Genomic DNA, 21,814 nt, shown 5'->3' with positions numbered 1-21,814 from the left:
TCTCTCTCTCTCTCTCTCATTCCAACACAGCAGACCTCAAACTTCTACAGCATCATACTCATGACCATACTTCTGCAGCACCATGTTGCTAAATGAGAGTTGAGATTTTCTTATTCACTTTCAGGTAAACTCATAGATAACAACGTGTTCAAACTTGTGAAAACTTTCACCTTAGCGCTGTCGAGTAGGAAGAGCGAACAATCTTACTATACAAAGTGATATAATAAAAGAAAGTGATATTCTAATATAGAGCGAAAATTTGCAATACCTAGAGATGTGAATTTGTTGTGAATGATTCCAAAGTGACTCGAGAGCGCTCCAGTCAGTAAATAACTTTTATAATGAAAATGAAAAAAATCTTTATCAGGCGGAGTTAGAACTTCTCTATCACTAAACATCGTATATGATAAAGTTTTCGCTTATGCCTTCCTGGTGCTACAATCCAATATTATGCCGGTTATGGTTGTAATCACATATTTTATTCAAATATGATGGGAAGTGAAGTGAATTTGCAATTTCCAATTTTGTAAGTCTAGGGAGGTGTCTCTACCAGTCTTCCGCCGATTACTATTTACTATTGTTTTACACAATAGCCGACAGTGGCCGACCACGCAAGAGATGGTTGGATGACGTGGAGGCAGACCTTCAATCCTTGGGCGTGAGAAGGTGGAGGCAGCGAGCACAGGACAGATATGCATGGAAAAGGCTTGTGGAGGAGCCCAAGGCTCTTCAAGGGCCGTAGAGTCAATGAGTAGTAGTAGTATTGTTTTACACACAACATAATGCCACCAACTAAGTACAATGAATGAATGAGAGGCTATAGAAACATAAGAGTTAAAAAAATTGGAAAGTTAAACAATTTTGCATAGCTACTCAAAATTTCTAATGAAAAATCATACTGTAAATTCTAATGCTCTAGTGCTTCACTAATCCACATTTTTTTAATACAGACAGCAATTTAAACATAAAATCAGTATTTATATGATATGAAATTTTCTGTTGCGCCGTGGGCCCTGCCATGTGATGTATTAGAACCAATATTTTGTAGGAACCAATGAGCAGTTGCGGAAAATGATACAACTTTTGAACTCGGCTAGGTTTCAAATCAAACTCACCAATCAACTCGCAGAGTATCAAATTGATTGGAAATACATTCTCCCCCGGCTTGCCAAACATTAGAGGTTTGTTGGAGGCAAATGTAAAATTTGTGAAGCTGCATTTGTTTCAAGTAATAATTGGCGATGAGTTTCTCACCTACGAGGAACTAACACTGGACTAACACTGTGTTAGTCCAGATTGAAGGTGCTCTGAACTCCAGACAGCTGTGTGTGATGATCCATGTGAGCCGCTTGCATAAGCACCCGCTCATTTTTTGATACTTACACCGCTGAAATACTCCCAATGCATAGCGTAGAAGGTGTCGTCTCACCAGGTATGAACTTGTCAATCAGCTAATCCAATCGTTCTGGACTCGATGGAAAAGAGATTACTTACATGAACTCCAAAATGGTGTTTTTAAGAGACCAGTCACCAAGGTGCACCCCTCGCCAACTCAGTAAGCTGTATGCTTGTTCATGGTAATACACCCTATCTCAGTTTTGTCTTCTTGTGTTTTCCTCTTGTTTATCTTGTATGTTTAGGATTTCTCTCTCTTGTGATTTGTTTGTTTTGCATGTCTTCAACTTGGTTGAAAAATGGTTTTTTCAGAGTTGGGGGTATGTTCTGGCCAGTGTAGTTTGAATTTTGGCGCTACCTCACCCGGAAATGTATGAAACATCAAATCCAAGGGTACTGATAATGTTCTATAATCTTTAATACGGTGGGTCTTGACAATGTGCTATTTACTTTGTCTTTCTATCCAAATTCACATTGCTCGAATTATTACAGGTTAGTTTGTCCCTGTCAAATTAATCCTGTTGTTTTGTAAAATTATAGTCCACTACCAGAGCCGTTTGAAACACCTAATATTTTCTAAACACCTAATATTTTCTTGTGTTGTGTCTTTGCATCTATAGTCTACTTGTATCTACCAGAGACGAGTGAAACACCTATTTATACCAAATATAAACACCAAATATTTTCTTGTGTTGTCATGTGGTTTCCCAGCTTTCTTGTGAACTTCGTGACAAAACTTTCTCAAATTTGTTGAGGTTTTTCCATTTACTATCAGTGATGTAGAGGTTTTTTCTTCTTTCTTAAAAGCTCTATGGACCGGGGGAATTTGAACCCAAAAACAAAGGACCTGCTAGATTTTACACCTCACTTGCCGATAAGGTCCTATTAAATTAAATACTCAGCGGTTGCGGGAAGCAGGAGCAGTTTGTCTAATTCAATGGGCTCTCATAGCTTGTGTGGTGTGGACCGCAGCTATGATGCTATAGTGCAGCCCTACAGAACAAGGGAAGCTGACCGCACAAATACTGAAGTTCAAAGGTGCATTGGCTCAGCCGACTACTTACAACACTACTATAGAATAGATGGGTTTACAACACAATTTTAAAAAAATATAGTGGATGCTCTACTATACTCTTCAAAAACTTCATACTTCGAGGATAAGTCACTTGAAAACTGTGAGTTGAGAGTAACGCACTATACTCTATCTTAAAACTTCAGCCAAAAAAGCATACAGTTCATGTGTACGAGATGTGTACACATTCGTACGTACTTTATTATATATCCTTCATTTACTTGTACAAATGAAACTAGATTTTCGGATCTTTCGGAGGAGATGATTATTCGTTGGTTCCGACTACCTAAAAAGTATTCTTCATCTTCATCTTCATGTCTCATTATCATCCCTCTCACTCATTACTCACGCACAAGCCTAAGGGTTTATGTGGGTCATCTATCATCCTCAAAAAAAATACTGTGTGCATAAAATGTAAATTACTAACATCACACAATCATTCATTGATTGTAGAAGATGTTGTCTCATGCCAAATCATGCAATAATTTTACTATATAGGAAAAACATGCTTCACTTCCCAACATTTCTGAATGAAATAGGTGATTACAATCATAACTGGCATATGGATAGTTGCACCAGGAAGGCATACATAAGTAACGCATGTATTCATAATGGCAGAACAAGGAAGGCAGTGAGCTGCGAAGGTATTGAACATGAAATTGTGAATGTAGAAGGTCTTTCCTCTGTTAGTTTAATAACTGCCGCTGGTACTCCATCTTGGTGATCTGTTAATCAAGGAAGAGAATGCATACTTGGTATAACGTAATGCATAAATACTATACATTTTTTGGTTGTTGTTTCAAGTTCAAATAGCCGAAATTGATGATAATTTCTTCTCGAGTTAAGAAGACATTCTCAACATATTTATTATATCGCAATTCATCAAATATCTTTGCCAAATATAAATCTGCTGTTCCCAGTTTGATCAGTTGAAATTTATGTTAATGTGTCATCGAGTTGGAACATTCTTGACATATTTTTATTCAAATAGTAGTTGCGAAATATATTTGTAAATATATTGTATAGTGACTCACTACGAATCAATTAAATAGTATAACGACTATAAATTGTATAGAATCATAATCATATACGGTACGCTGACTCTCAAATTAATAATATTATAGATATTCATATTTATTGTTTAGCATGTATTCTATCATTAGATTAATCGTGTATTATGATTCTTGAGTAATAAATTATTTGAAGTGGAGTAGTTAATATTTTGTTACAGTTCTGTTATCAATAAATGTTGTTGGCTTTACAATAATATTTGTATGATGGGAACAGTTTACTTTTCATGAGCTCCTGAAGAATATTCAGAATTGCTTCAAGATGCTTCTCTCCAAGGTTTATTGTGAACTTAATGCGTTATCTCATCAGTTAACTTAACATCTAAAGGACTTGAAAAACTGTCGTTATTTATGTATTTCAAGCATGAAGACTCTTCACGCTCGAATTGCACATATAATGCTTTCTTAAAAGTTGATAAGCAAATTTAATAAGCTATGGACTATAGTTTATTTAGAATATTCTATTTCATTTCCTTGGAAACATGATACTGTAATATTTCTGAACGTCCTACTCGTATTTCTGTTGCGGATGTAGAAGCTGCCACAATTCAAACTGTCTTGAGTAGTGATAGTACGTTAATACTAGAATTTCAAATGTTGATTCTATTTGTTGAAGTTGAGTAGGCTAATGCATCAGGTCTAGTACGTACAAATCTAAAATTTCATTAGTCAATTTCTATGTTGCTTCAATTTCATTTTTTTCTCTTTTGATTATCATCTTCATGAAATAAATATTTGGGAAGAATCAACATGACATAATAGAGAAAGCCTTCAATTATTATTATACGGTCTCTGTTTATTCAATACAGCGTCTAAGCTTGAGAATGCAAGTCATCACTAATTAATTAGGTAATTGGTACGGCAACAAAAGACTGTTTACAGGTCATCAAATCTTCCTTATCCTTGAGAGACGCTCCAAGCTGACGATTTACAAGTATTCATCACCCAGTTCATTATTAAGAATCTAACTTATATATAATTATACATCAACGAGGAATATTCAAGTATCACATCATAGATCAATCAGATTGTACATTTATAAAACCCATCAAATAAAATATGTAGTATATAAAGGCGAAATTAGATATAATTCTCCTCATTGTCAGTCGAAACAGGCTAATCCTTGTTTACAAGAAGAAGAAAGAAAATGAGTTTTTTTCGGTTTATCTGAGGATAGTTTGATATATTGTGAGACTGATATATATTTATCAGCGAGACTGCTGATCCTATTCCTGGATGATGCAGCTGGGGGTTCAGATGGATGATAAGGCGAGCGAAGCGAGCCTGCCGGATATTATTATAATATACTAGTATTATTATGATACTGTATTTTAATTTCGTTGACAGACAAAAAAGACGTGAAATACAGTGAAAACAGTTCAGCTTATATTTTATACACCTTCAGTTCTTGGCTGAATCTGTGTTATATAAATTCAAATTTCTTCGGACAGGCCGCTCTTGAAGGGAGGATTAAATACTCTTCTGTTACCTTTACGACTAGCAACATCAACTTATATTTTGATAAATAAACCGGTTGTGATGTTATGAAAATAAAAATTGTGAAAAAAAATAATACAAGCATGTCTAATATTGAAGTCAATACGAATAAACTGAACATGAAACCCAAATTTCAATTTCTTTTTAAATTTACTTCAAGGCACAATTCCGGTAGCAGGAATTACAGGTAACAGTTAGGTTAGTCCACGATTGGATTTTGGATTTAAAAGGGTTTGTAGGAAACGCCACCGTAGGAAAGTCCACGTAGCCCTATCAAGTCCATAGCCCTATCAAACACCAAGGATCAAGTAGTTGCTAATCATAATTGCACGCTACTGAAGTTCGGTAACATGAGAAAATAATAATGTAAACAACGAGGCAGTTGTCCTCAATAATTACAATATCGAATAGTTGACACACGGTTAGTCATTCATTTGATACCTTGAAACGAGAGCCAGCGTGAGAGAGAGAAATGTCCAAACAATGTGGAAGGGATGAGTGATACCAAGAGGAAACGCGTAAAAACAGAACGAAATTTATGCTGCAGTTTCCTTCAGCGTCGGTGAAATCGAGAGGTGTCCCTGGGAGATGTCCTAGGACCGACCGGGGACTGGGTATTCGATATTCGAGGACGAACTAACATCCCAACTCCTACTACAACCAACAACTCCCAAATCATTGCTCTCCTGACCACTCCTTCTCTCTCCTTCCTCGCTCTCTCTCACTGCAGTCTCCCACTTGCTCTGCAACCCCCTCTCAGTCATCATCCCATCTTTATATAAATCCATGAGAGTGAAGAGTACTTGCTTAGTTCTCGTCACAGTGGGTTTACGCTACTACACTAGCCATAGGTAAGCGCCTGTTCTTCTTTCTTGTCACTTATCACTTCCATTCTCGATGTGTGTCAAGTGCAGCTTAGCCACTTTGGGCAGTCGGGCACCCATCACTCAACCACGTCCACGTCCATTTCTCATTCTCTAAAACTAAAGCGGTTGTCACTTTCAAGGATACCGCTCTCAATAAGACCTTAAAAGTGACTAGAATTACGATTACCCTTGACTTTCAAAATAACTACTTCATTCTTTCATATTATGTGCGCATTTTGCTTATGTAAATGTTGATTTGCAATGAATTCTTTCTATAAAATAACTGCTTTGCATCTAGTTTTATGAATTTATCAGCCTACATTTAAATGGAGCTTCAAATTATTACATCATATATTTTGCAAATTTTCTATTTATTCAACCATCTTACCTGAATCAGATTAAAAAATTATAGCCACCATATCTGATGCTATCTTATTGGTCACTATATATTATGCTATCTTATTTTGTATTTTATTATTCAATTCACATTTTATCCTAAATAAGAGGATACACATGACTTGTCTTTTACAATACTTTTTTCGGTACAGTGAAACTTGTGAGAAGACATAATTCATCAACAAAAGTAATAAGTTTTTAATAAGATGATACCTCTCATCAAATTGATAATACTATGGTAATGTTTTATACGTGGAGTATTTCCAAAAAATTAATTTAAAATTAGAAATATTTGTAATTTTTTATTTTCACCATGGTATCATATTGTATTGATTTTATTGCAAGTATTTTTATTGAAAAAAATCGTATCAACTTTTTTTTCGGGTATGTCAGTTGTAAGTTATGAAATGAATATGCAAGAATGAAATTTTGATATAAATAAATTTATAATAAATATAATAAGATTTATATTTTCTATGAGCTCAATCAACCAGCAAGTGCGCACTTCGTATGATTGCATGAGGTAGATATTTGGAAATTCAAGATAGAGGTGAATTAAACTTTTGGAAATTTGAAATAAAATGTGTGTTATGGACATCTTAAAGCATGATATATCAAATCTACTTGTCTTGCCGACTTGGAATGACGATGTTTCAATTTCTTACATATAACATCAATATATAATATAACATTCAACTAATGCTGACAGCCCAAAGTGAATCTAGAAAAATTGCTTTCTGATAAATTGCTAGATCATGATTATGATCAAACAATGACGCAAACCAGATTTATAATTTTTTTTTCATTTAGTCTTTACTTGATAATATTTCTATCAAGTTTTGGACAATAAGCAGTATAAATCCCAAGGATTTTAAATAAATTATGATTTTTGTTCACCTATTCACCCACTTTCTATAAATACGATGCAATATATATATTTTTTTAATTTTGGGTTGAGATAGTTGAATGATCTTCCTGAAAACAGAGCTACTATTACTTGCTTCTCTGCAGTTTTCAACTTGAATGTTCAAGAGTCAACGTTTTAAAAATGTCATGCTTCTAAAAAACTCAACACTTCCTTCAAAGATGTTGAACTTTCTCCGATGTTTCACAATATATCAACTCATGTATAATAGCATAGGAAGTGAATCAACATTAAGTAAGTATAGTACCAATGAGCTGGTTTTGAACAAATTTAGGAATTCAGCTCTTCCCGAATAGAACAAAACAAACTGTTCCTATATTTCTCTTTCAACCCTTTTTCTACTGGCAATGCGTTTTTAGAACTCCAAAAATTCCGTTTGAACTGTGAGATTGTAAAATTGAATCGCTTATAAATAAACATCTTCGGATTCAACCTTTATGAATTTTAATTACTATTCATTAATGCAGTCTTATCAAAGCTAATGAATTTATTTGATGAAGTTCAATCACAATTTTCAATAGAATGTAATACATAAAGACTCACTGACAATCGAGTAGTGAATGAACATTTTAATTGATTAGTGGTTGATCTCATTTTATTTTTCATTTCAAATAATAAGCCAAAAGAAATAGAGTTAACCATATTTACTAGTCAATAACACAATTTCAAGTTCAATCACAATTTTCAATAGAATGTAATACATAAAGACTCACTGACAATCGAGTAGTGAATGAACATTTTAATTGATTAGTGGTTGATCTCATTTTATTTTTCATTTCAAATAATAAGCCAAAAGAAATAGAGTTAACCATATTTACTAGTCAATATAATTGATGAGTTGAATCTAAAAAAATCATAAAATGCTTTATCATTTAAAATTAGAACGATTGATCCTGAAATTAGAAGAAGTTGAAATAAAAAAGTTCAATTTGAAAAAATAGATTATTATATCAATTATAATTATTATTCAATATTGTAAGTATCTCACTAATTTCAATCAATAATTGAGATGTAGAAAATATTTTCTGACTAACCCCTCCCTCCCCCCTCCACCATACCACGATATTATCCTCATAACAAACTGATGGACTAGGATTTAGTTGTAGCATTATCCACTGCAGTATTTATCACTTACACTTGCCATACATTCAGTGCGGTATTTCTAATGTTTCTCAAATCATTACACATCTACAAAGATGTATTTTTCTCATCTAGGATTAGGTGTCCCGGGCACCCATGAGAGCCATAAAAAATAGATAATAATTGTATTTGTTTACGGCCAAGCCATACAGATAGAAATACGCTCCCATGTATAATACCCTGTAATAGATTTTATTTATTTATATTTTTTACAAAGAAACACTGATTGGGAGAGGAAAACTAAGGATACTCCTTGTACTATTTCTCTCCCAAATTTAGATAACATTTTGAAAGGCCAAAATAGGGTTGTGATTTCACTTTACTAAAATTTAGTCCATTTTCACTCAAAAACAACGAAAACTAAGATTTTTAAATTTTGACGGTTGAAAACAGAATAAAAAACAAAAATATCACACTCAAATCACCATTAATTGGAAATTTTTTGAATAATTTTACAAAATTTAGAGCCAGAAAAAACACAACACTAATTATCATGTACTTACAACACTGGTCACAGAACAACTGAATAACAATCTTATTAGGCTAAACATGAGCAAGACAACAGAATCCAAGGTTCTACAGCAATTGAAACAAAAAACCGTTGAAAAAGTAGATTTACTATCAAACTAATAAGGAATTATTTCCAGTCTGTTTGCAACTATTCGTATTATGTCGATATTATTCATAGAATGGTAGGCTACTCAATATGGAATTTTCCAACATTATTTCAAATGTGGTTGCAACAATTCGATGTCATAGAGTGGTGCTCAATTCCTTGTAGAGTGCATGTTTTCTTGCCTTATAGAGTGGAGTGGAGTGGTGTGTAGAGTGTAGTTGTTACTCTGTGTCTAACACAGCATCCAAAAGCTCGGTCTTTCTCATTATGAGTAGCCATTTCACCATCTAAGTAGACAGGACAGACTGATTTATGGAACTCGACCGTGCTATTATCCAACACTAGTCTCGTCGGTTGTATAACTCGCGCTTAAATTATGTAAAAAGGTCAGTAAGTATTAGTCCGGATGACGCCGGTGAAATAAAGAATGAGACGCATTCGACGACATTTGGCAAACAGAAAAAATATATCGAAACCAGTGGAAAAGTGGTGCTGCCCTAGTGATTCACTTTCAGATGGCAGCATTGGTTAAAGGGGTTGCGCTGGTGTACTTTGTAAGGGATGCTGACGATTTAAACTTGATCTCACTACACAAGCTCACACCACAGACGGTTTTCTCTCTTCTCTTTTCTATCTTCTCTCTTTTCTCTTGTGTCTCTTCTCTCTCCCAAGGTAAACAGCCTATCTGCTCTGTCCTCAGTGTGATAACTTGTCCTCAACTTCCAATAAATAACTTGCATATCCACTTAGCTCCTAAATCGTGGTTGTAATAACCGTTCGTCATTCACAATGATTCCAGGAAAGAGCCGCTCCCTGCTTCTATGAACATTCAAGTACACAGCAAACAATAATTATTTATCTTGGCGATAATATCAGTAGGAAGTGGATTGCAGGCTGGCTAGGAAGAAATAAATATTGATCGCAGCCTATTTTATTAACTTACAGCACAAAGTAAAGAAGCACTACAGGTATATTTATTCCGTGCTTACAGTCATTATATTTACGACAACTGACATTATTACCAGGTGCTTATTCGTGAGATTATAGTTGTTATCACCTTTTAATTACCGTTATAATTAGAATAGGAGTTGATTTGATTATTGAGTCATAGATAAGTTTAATTTCAAGCTTATAGCTTTCGTATTTTCTTACTTATTGTTTTTTTTGGGGAGGGTGGTGTGGTCAATTTTATTTCCAGGGATTTATTAATAAAAATGCTATTTCATGCTATTTAATGAGTTTGGAAAATTAAATTTTTCGAGTTATAATTTAGTTGGATTAGATTATAAGTTTATTAATATCTAACAGCGTTAAAATGAGTAGGACCATTCTTGTACATTATCATATTCAAAACATTTTTTATTTATTATGGGGTCTCCTCGATTTATGGGGTCTCCTCCTGGTTGAAGAACAGATCAAAAATTATACATTTTTCAACTTTGAAGAGATTAAGGGGTCATATTCATATAACACGCTCGATTCTTGATGACTTTCGAGGAGGTATTCAGAACTATTGAGAAGGGAACATTTAAGATTGCATTATACCGCAAGACGGATTTTTCCTCCAATAAAATTCATACCCTCATACTTCAAGAAAGTGGAAACAAGTATCGTTTTTACCAGGGTAATTCGATATCATACCCTCATACATCGACGACTTACCAGTTTACAAATGATTCGACTTTTAACCTACAAAACAGCATATTGGAAGATCTTTTTACATAATATATCATTCTTATAGTTGAAATGTTTGGAATCACACACAAGAGTGAATAATCCAAAACCATTGTATTGTGAAATGCAGATAGTTTATTAAGATAAATATAGGTCGACGAGAACAACCTTTTGCTAGCGCAAAGTGGGATTCGTTCATATTCAAGATTAAATATCTGTCTTGTTTTCCAATTCACGTGTCTATAGGTGTTTCAACTGTTGGTTCACAGGTACTGGTTATTGCAAGTCTGAGCTATTAGTAGAGAAATTAGAGTGATTCTGAGCTAACCATCGTAACTTGTAACAGAGGAACACGGGTCGGTAATAATATGCTTACGGGTGTAATTATTGGAAAGAAGATTCTCTCAACCTTCAATCAAAAATGGGATTTTTTGTTACCCGCATACGAAAAACACGTGGAAGATGCCAGTTACAAAAGAAAACTGGCTGTATGCTAAACTGGTTCAGTAAACCTACAACAGACTTCACCGTAAAAATTGTCTTCGTTTGTCATTTGAATACAGTTTCTCTTCTATTTTCCCCATCAAGGCTTTTCATTTTATCGATACGAAACCTGTTTAACAAACGAGTGCTTTTAAAAAGAAATATCTTTAGAAAATCGAGAAACTGGACTTGGAAGTTCTGTTGGTTTTGTTTTCCTCTATTTTTGTTCAAGTTGCCGTTGCCTCTAATGGAAAGTAAAATCGGAAGGTAACATTTCTTATAGGTTGCTGGAATTTATTATGGAAGCTAGTGATGTCAAAAGTCTATTTTTTTAGTCTGCAGTTCAAATTCTTTTGAGCTGCAAGCTCAAATCCAAAGCCTTAAAATCCAAGCATTTTAATTTTATTGCTCATTCCAGCTATCTGCTATCTAATGTTCACAAGAATACCATAAAAAGACTTAGTAGAAGTATTGATAGTAAAATTATTTGTTATTGTAATATTTTTACCTCACTGCCAAGAAGATCATTTCAGAAGATGGTGAGAACTGAAGGAGGATTAAAATTCAAACAAAAAAACATTCAATCCAACAGAGATTAATACAAAAATAATGTACTAAATCGATAAACATTTGTTAATTTTTTTACAATTGAGCTTACAAATTTGAAGAGTAAATTGAATACAGATGATGGAGTACTCAATCTAAGAAACATATAAAGTAAAATAAAATCTATGAAGCAGATGAACTACTTGTAAAAAAAGTGGAAATGGGATAGAATTATGTGGGTAGGTAATACGAGAGAGTAATAGAATATCAACGAAGATAAGATTATGAGAAGACCAAATATTCATGTCTGGAACATTCATATTCATATCAGATATTCACAGATCATATTAAATCGAAGATACGGTATTTCAAAACTTCAAATAGGAAAGAATCTATTGGATGTGAATGTTGATGTTGAATCTTGAATGTTGTTGAATCTTGAATATTGATGTTGAATCTTGAATGTGAAATTGAATGTTAGACGTAGGCTGTGATAGTGCTTCACGAATCTTTCTACAAGCAAACAAGTCTTGATAGTCATTAATGACTTGTTCTCTGAAATAAGAGAATTCATGATCAGAACAACTCGTTGCAAGGTCAACCCGCTTATAAAATGTGCATGATACTTTATTGCTATCAAAGATACATATTTCATTTTTCTGCTCGTGATATATTCGAAAAGAATAAATAACTTCGACGGCAAGGAACGATGATAAGAATTATTACTACAACCTTTATTCAAGGATAAATATGATATAACGATGAGATCACTGGCTCGATGTCTATTGCAATAATTAAATTATTGGTCATGTTATTTGAGTCTCAATTGATTTGGATAGTCGAAGAAAACTACAGAACAGTACTTGAAAAAAATTGTGAAAAGTAAAGAACTTAAAGAATAGACATTATAAATTGTATAAATTAAGAGTTGAACCAATACATCACATTTTTATTAATTCATACGTTAACAATGAAATGGTTGGAAGAGATTGTCCCAATTAATAGGACTGTCCAAATATTTGTTTTCATTACAATAGAATATATTTCATTAGCCCAAAAAACAGGATGTCACAATTTGACATATAGGCCAGTCAATATGGTACAATATTAGAACGATAAATTGAAAGCAACACTCAATACAATACAAAGACACCATTTGCAATACAAAATACAGAGATTCCATAGGTAAGAGATAATACTTACAAAGAGAGCTGGAATATTCAACTCAAAAATAAAATGTATTATCCAATCATAGGCTACATACAACATATTTCTACCAGTATGCCAAATTAATATCACATATTTTTTTAATATCGCCATATACATTCTAGTATCATTATACACTATCCACGTTTTAGAAATAGCTAAAATATCACATTTAGAATGCATCCCAACACAAACACTCTAGTGGGTCATACGTTTTTAGAGACCCACTCTTTAATGAGATGCTACATGAATCTGATATTAATTTTAAGAATAGTAGTCTAAAAATATAACTTACTTTTGCTCCTATTTTGAATTTTCATGTTGAATGAACAAACAATTTAATGAAAAGTAGCACATTACAGCTAAATTTCATAGTACTGTACTAGGATTAGTTTAATCCATAATTCTATGCTTACACAAAAATGATAACCAGAGTTTGTAGAAATATTGTAAAATCTAAAGAGATATTTAGGATGGTTTGATTTAAATTGGAATTGAAAGCGTAAGCGAAAGTACAGTACGGTAGCATTAATATAACCCTGAACAAATAATGGACGCGATGATCTATGATAAATTGTCGGAGATAGGATAATTGTTTGATGAAGCATACAAAACGCGACTGGGCTTTTGAAGGCTACATCAGCAGTGGAGGCAAAAGTGACTATTCGATTATGAAGGGCAATTTGCTCCCCTAATTTTCATTCAGCATACACCACATCCCAATTCAGATACTCTTATTAATATTATTCCTAATCATTGTGATTTCAAATAACATTATCCTCATAATTACTCCTCAAATTCTAGATACTTTTACAATTAAAGTGAATCCCCCAATATTTTCCTGAGTAATCATTATTCTACAACGGGCAAATGATGATAAAATAAAAAATAATATTCGAACATAATAATACATCAAACAAGATCAATAATATCTCATCGAGATTTGATTAGTATTTGTCTCATAATAAATAAACTATTGTTTAGAGCTGAAATTTCTAATACTGGTTTTCAATCAGATACATCTAAGAATAATAGTAATATATTCTTTGTTACCGGCTCATATGAAAACGTTAGAGTGATATTCTTAAAGACACTCAACAGTGTTATTACCGAATTTTCTTTCTGTAGGCTGTAGGTGAAATTAACGGAATTTCCGGCTTGAATAAACTTAACTCACCATCTACTGAGTCTGGTTTTAAATAATTATGTTAATGTAATAAGTTAATATGAATCGGATGTAGCTTTCAAAGTTGAGGAATACGCCAAATCGATTTCAAAGATTCAATGTTTCAAAATCATGTTGTTGGGAAGTAGTAATTCGAGTATATAGTGCATGTTGTTTTTACCGTATTCCATAAAAAGCACTACCTAATTTACATCTTGATAAGATAATAAGGAGGAGTGCTGTGAAGTGATTACATAAGATGAGACACAAGTTGACAGATTTATGGCCAAATTAACTTCTTGCAGTGTGTAGGTACAGCATAAGCAAGGCTTTCACGCCGGTATCACATTGTAGTGAAACTGTAGGACCTGTAGTTGGTGTGAGTGTATGGTTACTTTGGCTTTGTATGTGTGAGAGTATGTAGGGTGAAAGCAGCTCTTATCATCATCATCATCAGCAGCAGCAGTATCATGGTCATCATCTCAAGAACCAATGAAAGCGAAAGCAGATCTATTACAACTTGGACAGTGGAAAGTGCACTGTTCCCGGTATTGCAGTCTCATAAGTGACGTCACGCCGCAATATTGGCCCATAGCTTATCGCGCAATATCCTATTTATTTCCATCTTCTTTGTTATGCACTCTCACGTTCAATTCTCGCTCTTCCCATCAGTTTTCACTTATTTCAGGCTTCATACTTTTACATCATTCAAGTGCTGAATAATGAAATTTTCTCTCTTTTCTACAAGTGTAGTTTCTGAAAAACATCTGCATAAAAAACATGCTTGTTTCCATATTGAATATGATATTAAGGCAATAAAATATAATATGACTACAGCTGAATTTGAAAAGGGTCCTTGTGTGAATTTGTGAAGTCTTCGTTCAAATATTTGTAAATATTCGTATAAATATTCGCCGGCGTACTGATACAAACTGATCAGCTTGGAAACGTCAAGATTGGATAGTCCATTTGGAATTGAACGGTGTTGGTTCAGCTTCAACATCAAATTGAATGTTCAATCAAATTGGACTAGTATCAACTCAATAAATTCGTACGAAATGGAATTTATAAAGTGATTTTGAGACTTAACAATATTATTGGCTCAGCACTCAAAACAACATGAAGTTGAACTGTTTGATCAAATAGGACCTTTAACAATGCAAAAGATTTGTACATTATAGAATAAGATAAGTTGGGACATAGCTCTCTGCAAACCATTCAATTTGTGATAATGATTCAACAAAAGTTGGAAATTATGATTCAATGATCTAATATTGAAAAATAAGTGTAACTTACAATCATGTGATAGGTAATTTGTTGAATAATTGGAAAAATGGAATTCAAGAATATTATAATCATTATTCTCAGAGATAGGTATCGGAAAGCAAAATTTATGAAAAAGTTTTCAATTGAAACTTGCGATAATATTAGAGATGTTTTATAAAAAACATTGACCACAGACGTGAGATACGGTTCATGAATCCAGCTATTCAATGAGCGTTTCAAAAGCAATTGCAAGAAGTGTTAAATGATGAGAGAAGAGCATTCGACCAATTAGAGGCCTAATTAGAGGCTGATTCCACGCCCACCGGATGCCGCAAGGGTTTTGCAATTAATTACCACAATACACCGTGCTTGTCTTCCGAATCAATCACAGCACGCAATCGTGTGTGGAAACCGGGAAAATGACCCGATGCAATTATATTATGTGTCCGAAATCATCGGAACCGTGACCGATCATAAATTTTTGAGCCACAGTTTGTGACCTTGGCGGCTGCTATCTGTTTCCAGCCAAGGTCATAATTCTTACTTTCACTTTTCAACAAAGTACCCATGCAGTCTCAAAGAGACAACAAAAACATCCAACTCCAACTATAAAGGGTTATAGCGACATCCACTTTCAACTGTCAGCAAACTATAGATGTTTACCATTCAACCAATGCTCACCGATGAGAGGGAATCTCACTGACACTGCAGACTGCAGACTGCACAAGGCTGACATGTTATTACAGCCAATAGAGCAGCACCTCCAACTGCAATCATCTCTAACCAGTAACCATGTCGTCAACCCTAATCTATAATAGTGCAACTACCGAAGCCAGAAATTATCTCTGTGTCATTTGGGTCTATAGTAGCCTACTGTACTGATTGGACAATCATTGTCAATTTACTCATTGTTATATCACTTTTACATTTCTTTCCAATATGGTACGGTACTCTCTAACCTGATAACAAATCATTTTTTATATTTACTTATGAAAACTAATGGTATAACAATCCTGACGAATTAAAATTTCTAGTAAGACAGTAGGCTACTAGAAGGAACATTGAGATTCGAAACTTTTAGTAAATGTAAGGACTTTTCCACTTTGCAAGAAGTCAATCCTTGAATAGTGGAAATAAGTGGAACCTATTATATTTTTTTCTATTTCACTTATCAATCTTAGAGTGCGCCATGAATTGTGATAAACAGTTCGTTTGAAATGCACTACATTAATAACCATTATAGTGGGATCAGCTTCAAACTGTCGGCTGTAAATAACATCACTCAATCACCGCGACAGTTTATAGTTATTCTCATTGTTGGATTGTAGCAGTGTATTTTTTACTTTGGAGGAGGTCAATTCTTAGATATTTATCATTAGAATCTTGGCTTAAAATTCAATACCTAGATTCCATCCTCAAGTTTTAATAAGAGCAATATTTGATGAGACTTCTCGATAAAATTGCAATGTATTTTTACTAAAACAAGAGGAACTTAGAATTAAACTTTTTCATAATATTGTATGATGTATTAATGTTGATGAAGAGATATTTTTACGAATTTGTTTACTAAATTGAGCCGTATTTCTGTTGCAGCATTCACAATGCAGTCCCAAGCTGTTGTGTTGTTGGCCCTGGCCCTTGCTTTGGGTATTGTCTATGCGGCTGAGAAGAAGCCTGCTGATAGCAAGGCAACTGAAGTAGAAAGGCCAAAAACCTACAAGAGACTCATCCCCGCTGATGTGCTCAGAGGTAATACTCCACCGTTACTCATTATTCAAGGAAGAAATGAACAGACAAAAAAGAAAGATTTTTGATACTTGATAATCGCGTGATTGGTCTAAAATAGAATAAAAAAGGGTACTAATTATTTGTAATGAGACAAAATAAATTTATTTTTTCATTCATAATAATAATGATGAAGTAACAATAAAGTCAGCTGAGCTTTAGTGTTTACAAGTTTATGTTTCTTGAACGGTTCCAAATTTTCTTAAATAACTCGATATTACTCGTTACAAGTGGCAATTGAGTGGAATATTTCTAATTAATTTATTAATTCAAGCCATCTAAATTCATAATTTATAGTTTTTATGTTTATTTTGGACTAAAATTTTATAAAAATTGTACACGTGAAATTCTAACCTTATCTTGGACTTTGTCACTTATAAATTTGGAAGAAAAATAGCACAAGGACTACCTTATTATTTCATCTTTCAATGTTATTACATTAGTGTCATTTGCATTGTAAATAAATAAAATAAAATAAATATAATAACTCACAATATAGGAGAAAATTCTATTCAAAACATGATATTCAACAAATTTCACACAGTAAATTTCAAAACGAAACAGATCCTCTTGTAATCCAGTTGAAATTTGAAACTTTATTGAAGTGAATATAGAAACAAAAAGGCAATAAAATACATCACAAATGAAATTATTTTCAAATTTGTGATCCTCTATTATACATGGAGGTATCCTGCATGGGAACACTTCAATAAGTAATGAATGAAAATAGTAATGTTGGCTTCATTCAGTATTGCTTAATCAGTTTTGAGAAAACCTGAAAGATGGAACAGGGTTAATATTCAGCTAGATCTATCACAAATTTTTTAATATGTTTATAAGTTTTAAAATCCAATATTTAATTAAATATTTCTATAAGTTTTAAATTCAAAAATAAAAATTGATTGTGGTTTTCAGAGGTTAGGCTACAACTATTAAAATTGTTCAGTGTTTTATTATTGAATCCTTAAAAATTTTGATAACATATAACTGTTCACTGTTGACGCTCTTTTGAAGTGATAAAAATCATCTCGGTAAAAGTACCGGTATTCCAAAAACATTATTTAATAGCCTGTTATTTAGGATTCAAAACTATGAAATTGTTTAATCATATTTCAAGTGCTTAAAGATTTTTAAAAATTATGGCCAAAATTCAATACTTCTAATTTATGCACATGAGAAGTTGGGGTAATGAATGGATGTAGTTTATATTGCCAGATTTGGGGAAAAATCAATAAATGCTATTTTACCAACTATAAAAGATGGATTTTATCATCTATGATCAAATTTGGAAGAGCGTTATTATTAGTACGGTATCAAAATAATGCATTATTTTGTAACAGGTTTCATTAGCCTAAACTTGAATTGTTTGTATAACTTCATAAAATTTTCATACTAGTTTACTTAACCACCAAGAAGATCTAAACATCCATTTTCATGTTATGATTCATCTCTTGCCTGTTTATAGTGTTTTCAAAATTTCGCTTGAAATTTAAAGCGAGTATATCTTAAACATCACACTAGTAAAGCATAACATCAACAGGTTTATTCTTTTAATTACTAATGTAATAGTGATGTTTAAAATTTGAAACGATTCCATTTGCAGTTTAAAATGTAAAACTAAAAATAGTTACAAAAATTCGACAACTACAGAAATTATTACTATGTTCACACTTTATGATCTCTAACAGGCCATTAAAATTGTTATGTAATATAATTTAATGGATAAAAATTCAAAAACTTTTTTCCACCATCGATACTTGCAACATCATCAGAAGCTTGTTATCTTCTGTAAATGTAGGACTACTTTCTGAATATCGATGAGTGTATTTGTTGCAAATTTGCGTCCCTCGAGCCTTCCAATGAGCTTAATTCAACACTTCACTCATTGGAGCTCCGCAAAACGTTCATTTGATAATTCCTCAGTATTAATATTGATGTATGAAATATTTTCTATTCAAGTTATTTCATAATATCATTTTTTTTAATGTAGAACTCATCGATCAATACTTCTGATATTTATCTATCAATTTTCAATAGGAATAATTATGAGCCAAAGAATCCAACATTCTTATTAAATTCATACATTATTTACATGATGTATGTTTATATGTATTTTATATTATGGAAACCTTGGAAGAGATTATTTGGGTTTTGGAAAGGAGTCGGGGCCGCGCTACCAGTTCACTGGGTATTGTCATTGAGAAAATATAGCATAAAATCCATGCTATCTTTTCCCTATGCCCTATGGTATTGTTCAATAAAGGCTCATCCTTTCGACTACCATACTCTATTGTTCTCTGATTACCCTCATTCGTTTCTGGAAGGTACCATACTTATAGCTGATAGCGAGTACCAACTTATCTATTACTTTGCACCTTGAATCTGTTACGTGTATTTTCTACAATTATTGCATCTAAATCAGTGATCAAGTAAGCTTACTCGTAATTGTATATTATTTTCAATGGTTCAACTCATTTTGATGCAACTCAACTTGCTCACAATCTGTATACAGACTAAGTTGAGTTACATACAATTCGATAATTATTGAACGAACGATTTTTGGCGTCCTTTTAAATTTACTATCAGATTGGAAATAATGCTTATGTAATGTGTTTAGTCTCTTCACTAAATATATGATGGTCTTACTTTGACTAAATTTATATTTACCATCGATAGTAATTTGTGTGTTTATCCAATTACTGTAGGCTACCGCTGGTTTACTGCTGAAAGTTTCTTCAAGTAACCAGACTGGTAATAATATAATATATTATTCCTTGGAGTGGAAAACTTGTGATTCCTTTACTATAGGCCACGAAATTTTCGAAATTCAATAACAATAAGCGACCTTTGAAGGGTTTTCGGTGGCTCCGTCTCGTTTCCGAAACCCAATTATTTATATAATACAGTATATTCTGAATTATAAATCGATATCAGTATGATATTCTCTCACAAAATCATCTTCTTTTCCTCTAAGGCTCAACTCATACTTGCGCGACTCAAGTCGAGAAGATCACTCGACTCTAGTCTCTTCTCGACGAAGCATGTGTTTTCAAATGGTGACGACGCGGATACTACAATCGACTGGTCTGAGTGTCACCATTTGGAAACACATGCTACGTCGAGAAGAGACTAGAGTCGCAGTCTCTTCTCGACCTGAGTCGCGTAAATGTGAGCCTAAGAGTTTAATTCAACATTTTATAATACATAATCATTGCACCGATTTTTATAAAATTGAGAATATGCAATGCTACTTCAAGAAGTTAAAAAAATACAATGCCATATTTTTTCAACAATCAGGTTAACAGGTTACCCGATTTAAACATCGAATAAAAAATCATTTTCTCGAAGAGGTTATTTCAAGTATTACTTATATAAATCTTTCCTTTTCACTGCCTGATAGGTAATGAAAGTAGCAACTTGAATATTGTGTGTTTGTGAATCGTTTGCAAGAGAAACTAATAAACATCGCAACTTGACTGTTTTTCAGATTTCCCAGGCATGTGCTTTGCATCAACCAGATGCGCCACCATCGAGCCAGGCAAGACCTGGGACCTGAGTCCCTTCTGCGGCCGCTCGACATGCGTCAAAGAGGAAGACCGTCTGTTCGAGCTGGTTGAGGACTGTGGCCCCCTGCCCAAGCACAACGACAAATGCAAACTGTCTGAGAAGACCAACAAGACAGCTCCCTTCCCCCTGTGCTGCCCTGAGTTCGAGTGCGAACCTGGAGTCAAACTCGAGTTCCCCGAAATCCCCACTCCACCACCCGAGGGAGAGGCTGCCGCCCCTGCAGCCAAGCCTGCCGCTAAGGCTTGAACGCAACACACTTCATCCTTGTAAATTGCATTCATGTGATACTTGTATATCTGTCTCATTCTTTTAAATAAAACTCCTCTTTTTCCAAGTCGACTTCCAAATATGTTTTTTTTCAAATTCATATTTTTTTCCAAAATTTCAAACATTGAAAATGTATTAATCTGAGATAACAATAATATTAGAATTCAAGTAGACAGAAAAAGGTCCTCTTCACGCAGCACCAGCAAAAAATACGTAGTATTCAACCGCTGGTTGCGACAAATTCTAAGATTAAGACTCGGTTCCACAAACACCTATTAAATTTTAACCATGATTAAATGGTATGAGAACCAATCAGAGAACCATTTTTTTTGGAAAGAAGCCTTCTTGAGTTTCTTCTTCTTCTTTTTAAAAGAAGCTCTAATTGGTTCTCGTGACATCTAAACATGATTAAAATTTAACTAGCTTTTATGCAAAAGTGCAAATTGAATGAAATAATATTTTTCATTTGAAAACTTTCAATCATACCATTATATTATCACAACTACTTACTTATATACATACTTACTATAAATGAGAGCCTGATTTGCCTATAGCCAGGCCAATGTAAGAAGCGACATGATAGCTGTAGATTAACTTCAGTCAGTATTCATTTTAAATAGCACAAATTCCCTCCTTTCAAACCAATGCTGAAAGTTTAAAGTGAATCTTAGTTTAGTTGGAATGTGAATTAATCAGAAATCAAATTATTGTCCTTCATCATGTATTATTGGCATGACAACATTTGGTGAGCAACTGTATTTATGCAAATCTGATGAATTAGTTATTTGTGCAACTAGTGCACAAAGTGACAGTTTGCTGCACCGAAAGAAACGTTTACGCACGAGCCGTAGGCGAGGGCGGAATGTTTCTTGAGTGCA

General features: G+C 33.5%; 1 protein-coding gene across 2 annotated transcripts; it reads left to right on the top strand.

Annotated features, from left to right (window-relative positions):
• Window positions 1–5,460: 5,460 nt before the first annotated feature.
• On the top strand, window positions 5,461–21,008 carry LOC111045177. Of its 2 annotated transcripts, XM_039442574.1 has the most exons (4): window positions 5,585–5,885; window positions 9,777–9,945; window positions 16,911–17,066; window positions 20,590–21,008. In XM_039442574.1, the coding sequence occupies exons 3-4, from the start codon at window positions 16,919–16,921 to the stop codon at window positions 20,913–20,915; spliced, it is 474 nt and encodes a 157-aa protein (XP_039298508.1). In that variant the 5' UTR covers window positions 5,585–5,885; window positions 9,777–9,945; window positions 16,911–16,918; the 3' UTR covers window positions 20,916–21,008. The 2 variants fall into 2 exon arrangements, with proteins under 2 accessions (XP_022186194.1, XP_039298508.1); XM_022330502.2 differs by lacking the exon at window positions 9,777–9,945 and having other exon boundaries at window positions 5,461–5,885.
• The last annotated feature ends 806 nt before the right edge of the window (window positions 21,009–21,814 follow it).

This window comes from Nilaparvata lugens, chromosome X (assembly GCF_014356525.2).
Source record: "Nilaparvata lugens isolate BPH chromosome X, ASM1435652v1, whole genome shotgun sequence".
Classification (NCBI taxonomy): Eukaryota; Metazoa; Arthropoda; class Insecta; order Hemiptera; family Delphacidae; genus Nilaparvata; species Nilaparvata lugens.
The sequence above is the reverse complement of the archived record's forward strand: the minus strand, read 5'-3'. Positions and strand labels throughout refer to the sequence as shown.

Coding starts and splice junctions, on each gene's coding strand:
- LOC111045177 (XM_022330502.2), top strand. CDS start 16,919: ATGCAGTCCCAAGCTGTTGTGTTGTTGGCCCTGGCCCTTGCTTTGGGT. Junction 17,067..20,589: donor CCCCGCTGATGTGCTCAGAG/GTAATACTCCAC, acceptor ACTGTTTTTCAG/ATTTCCCAGGCATGTGCTTT.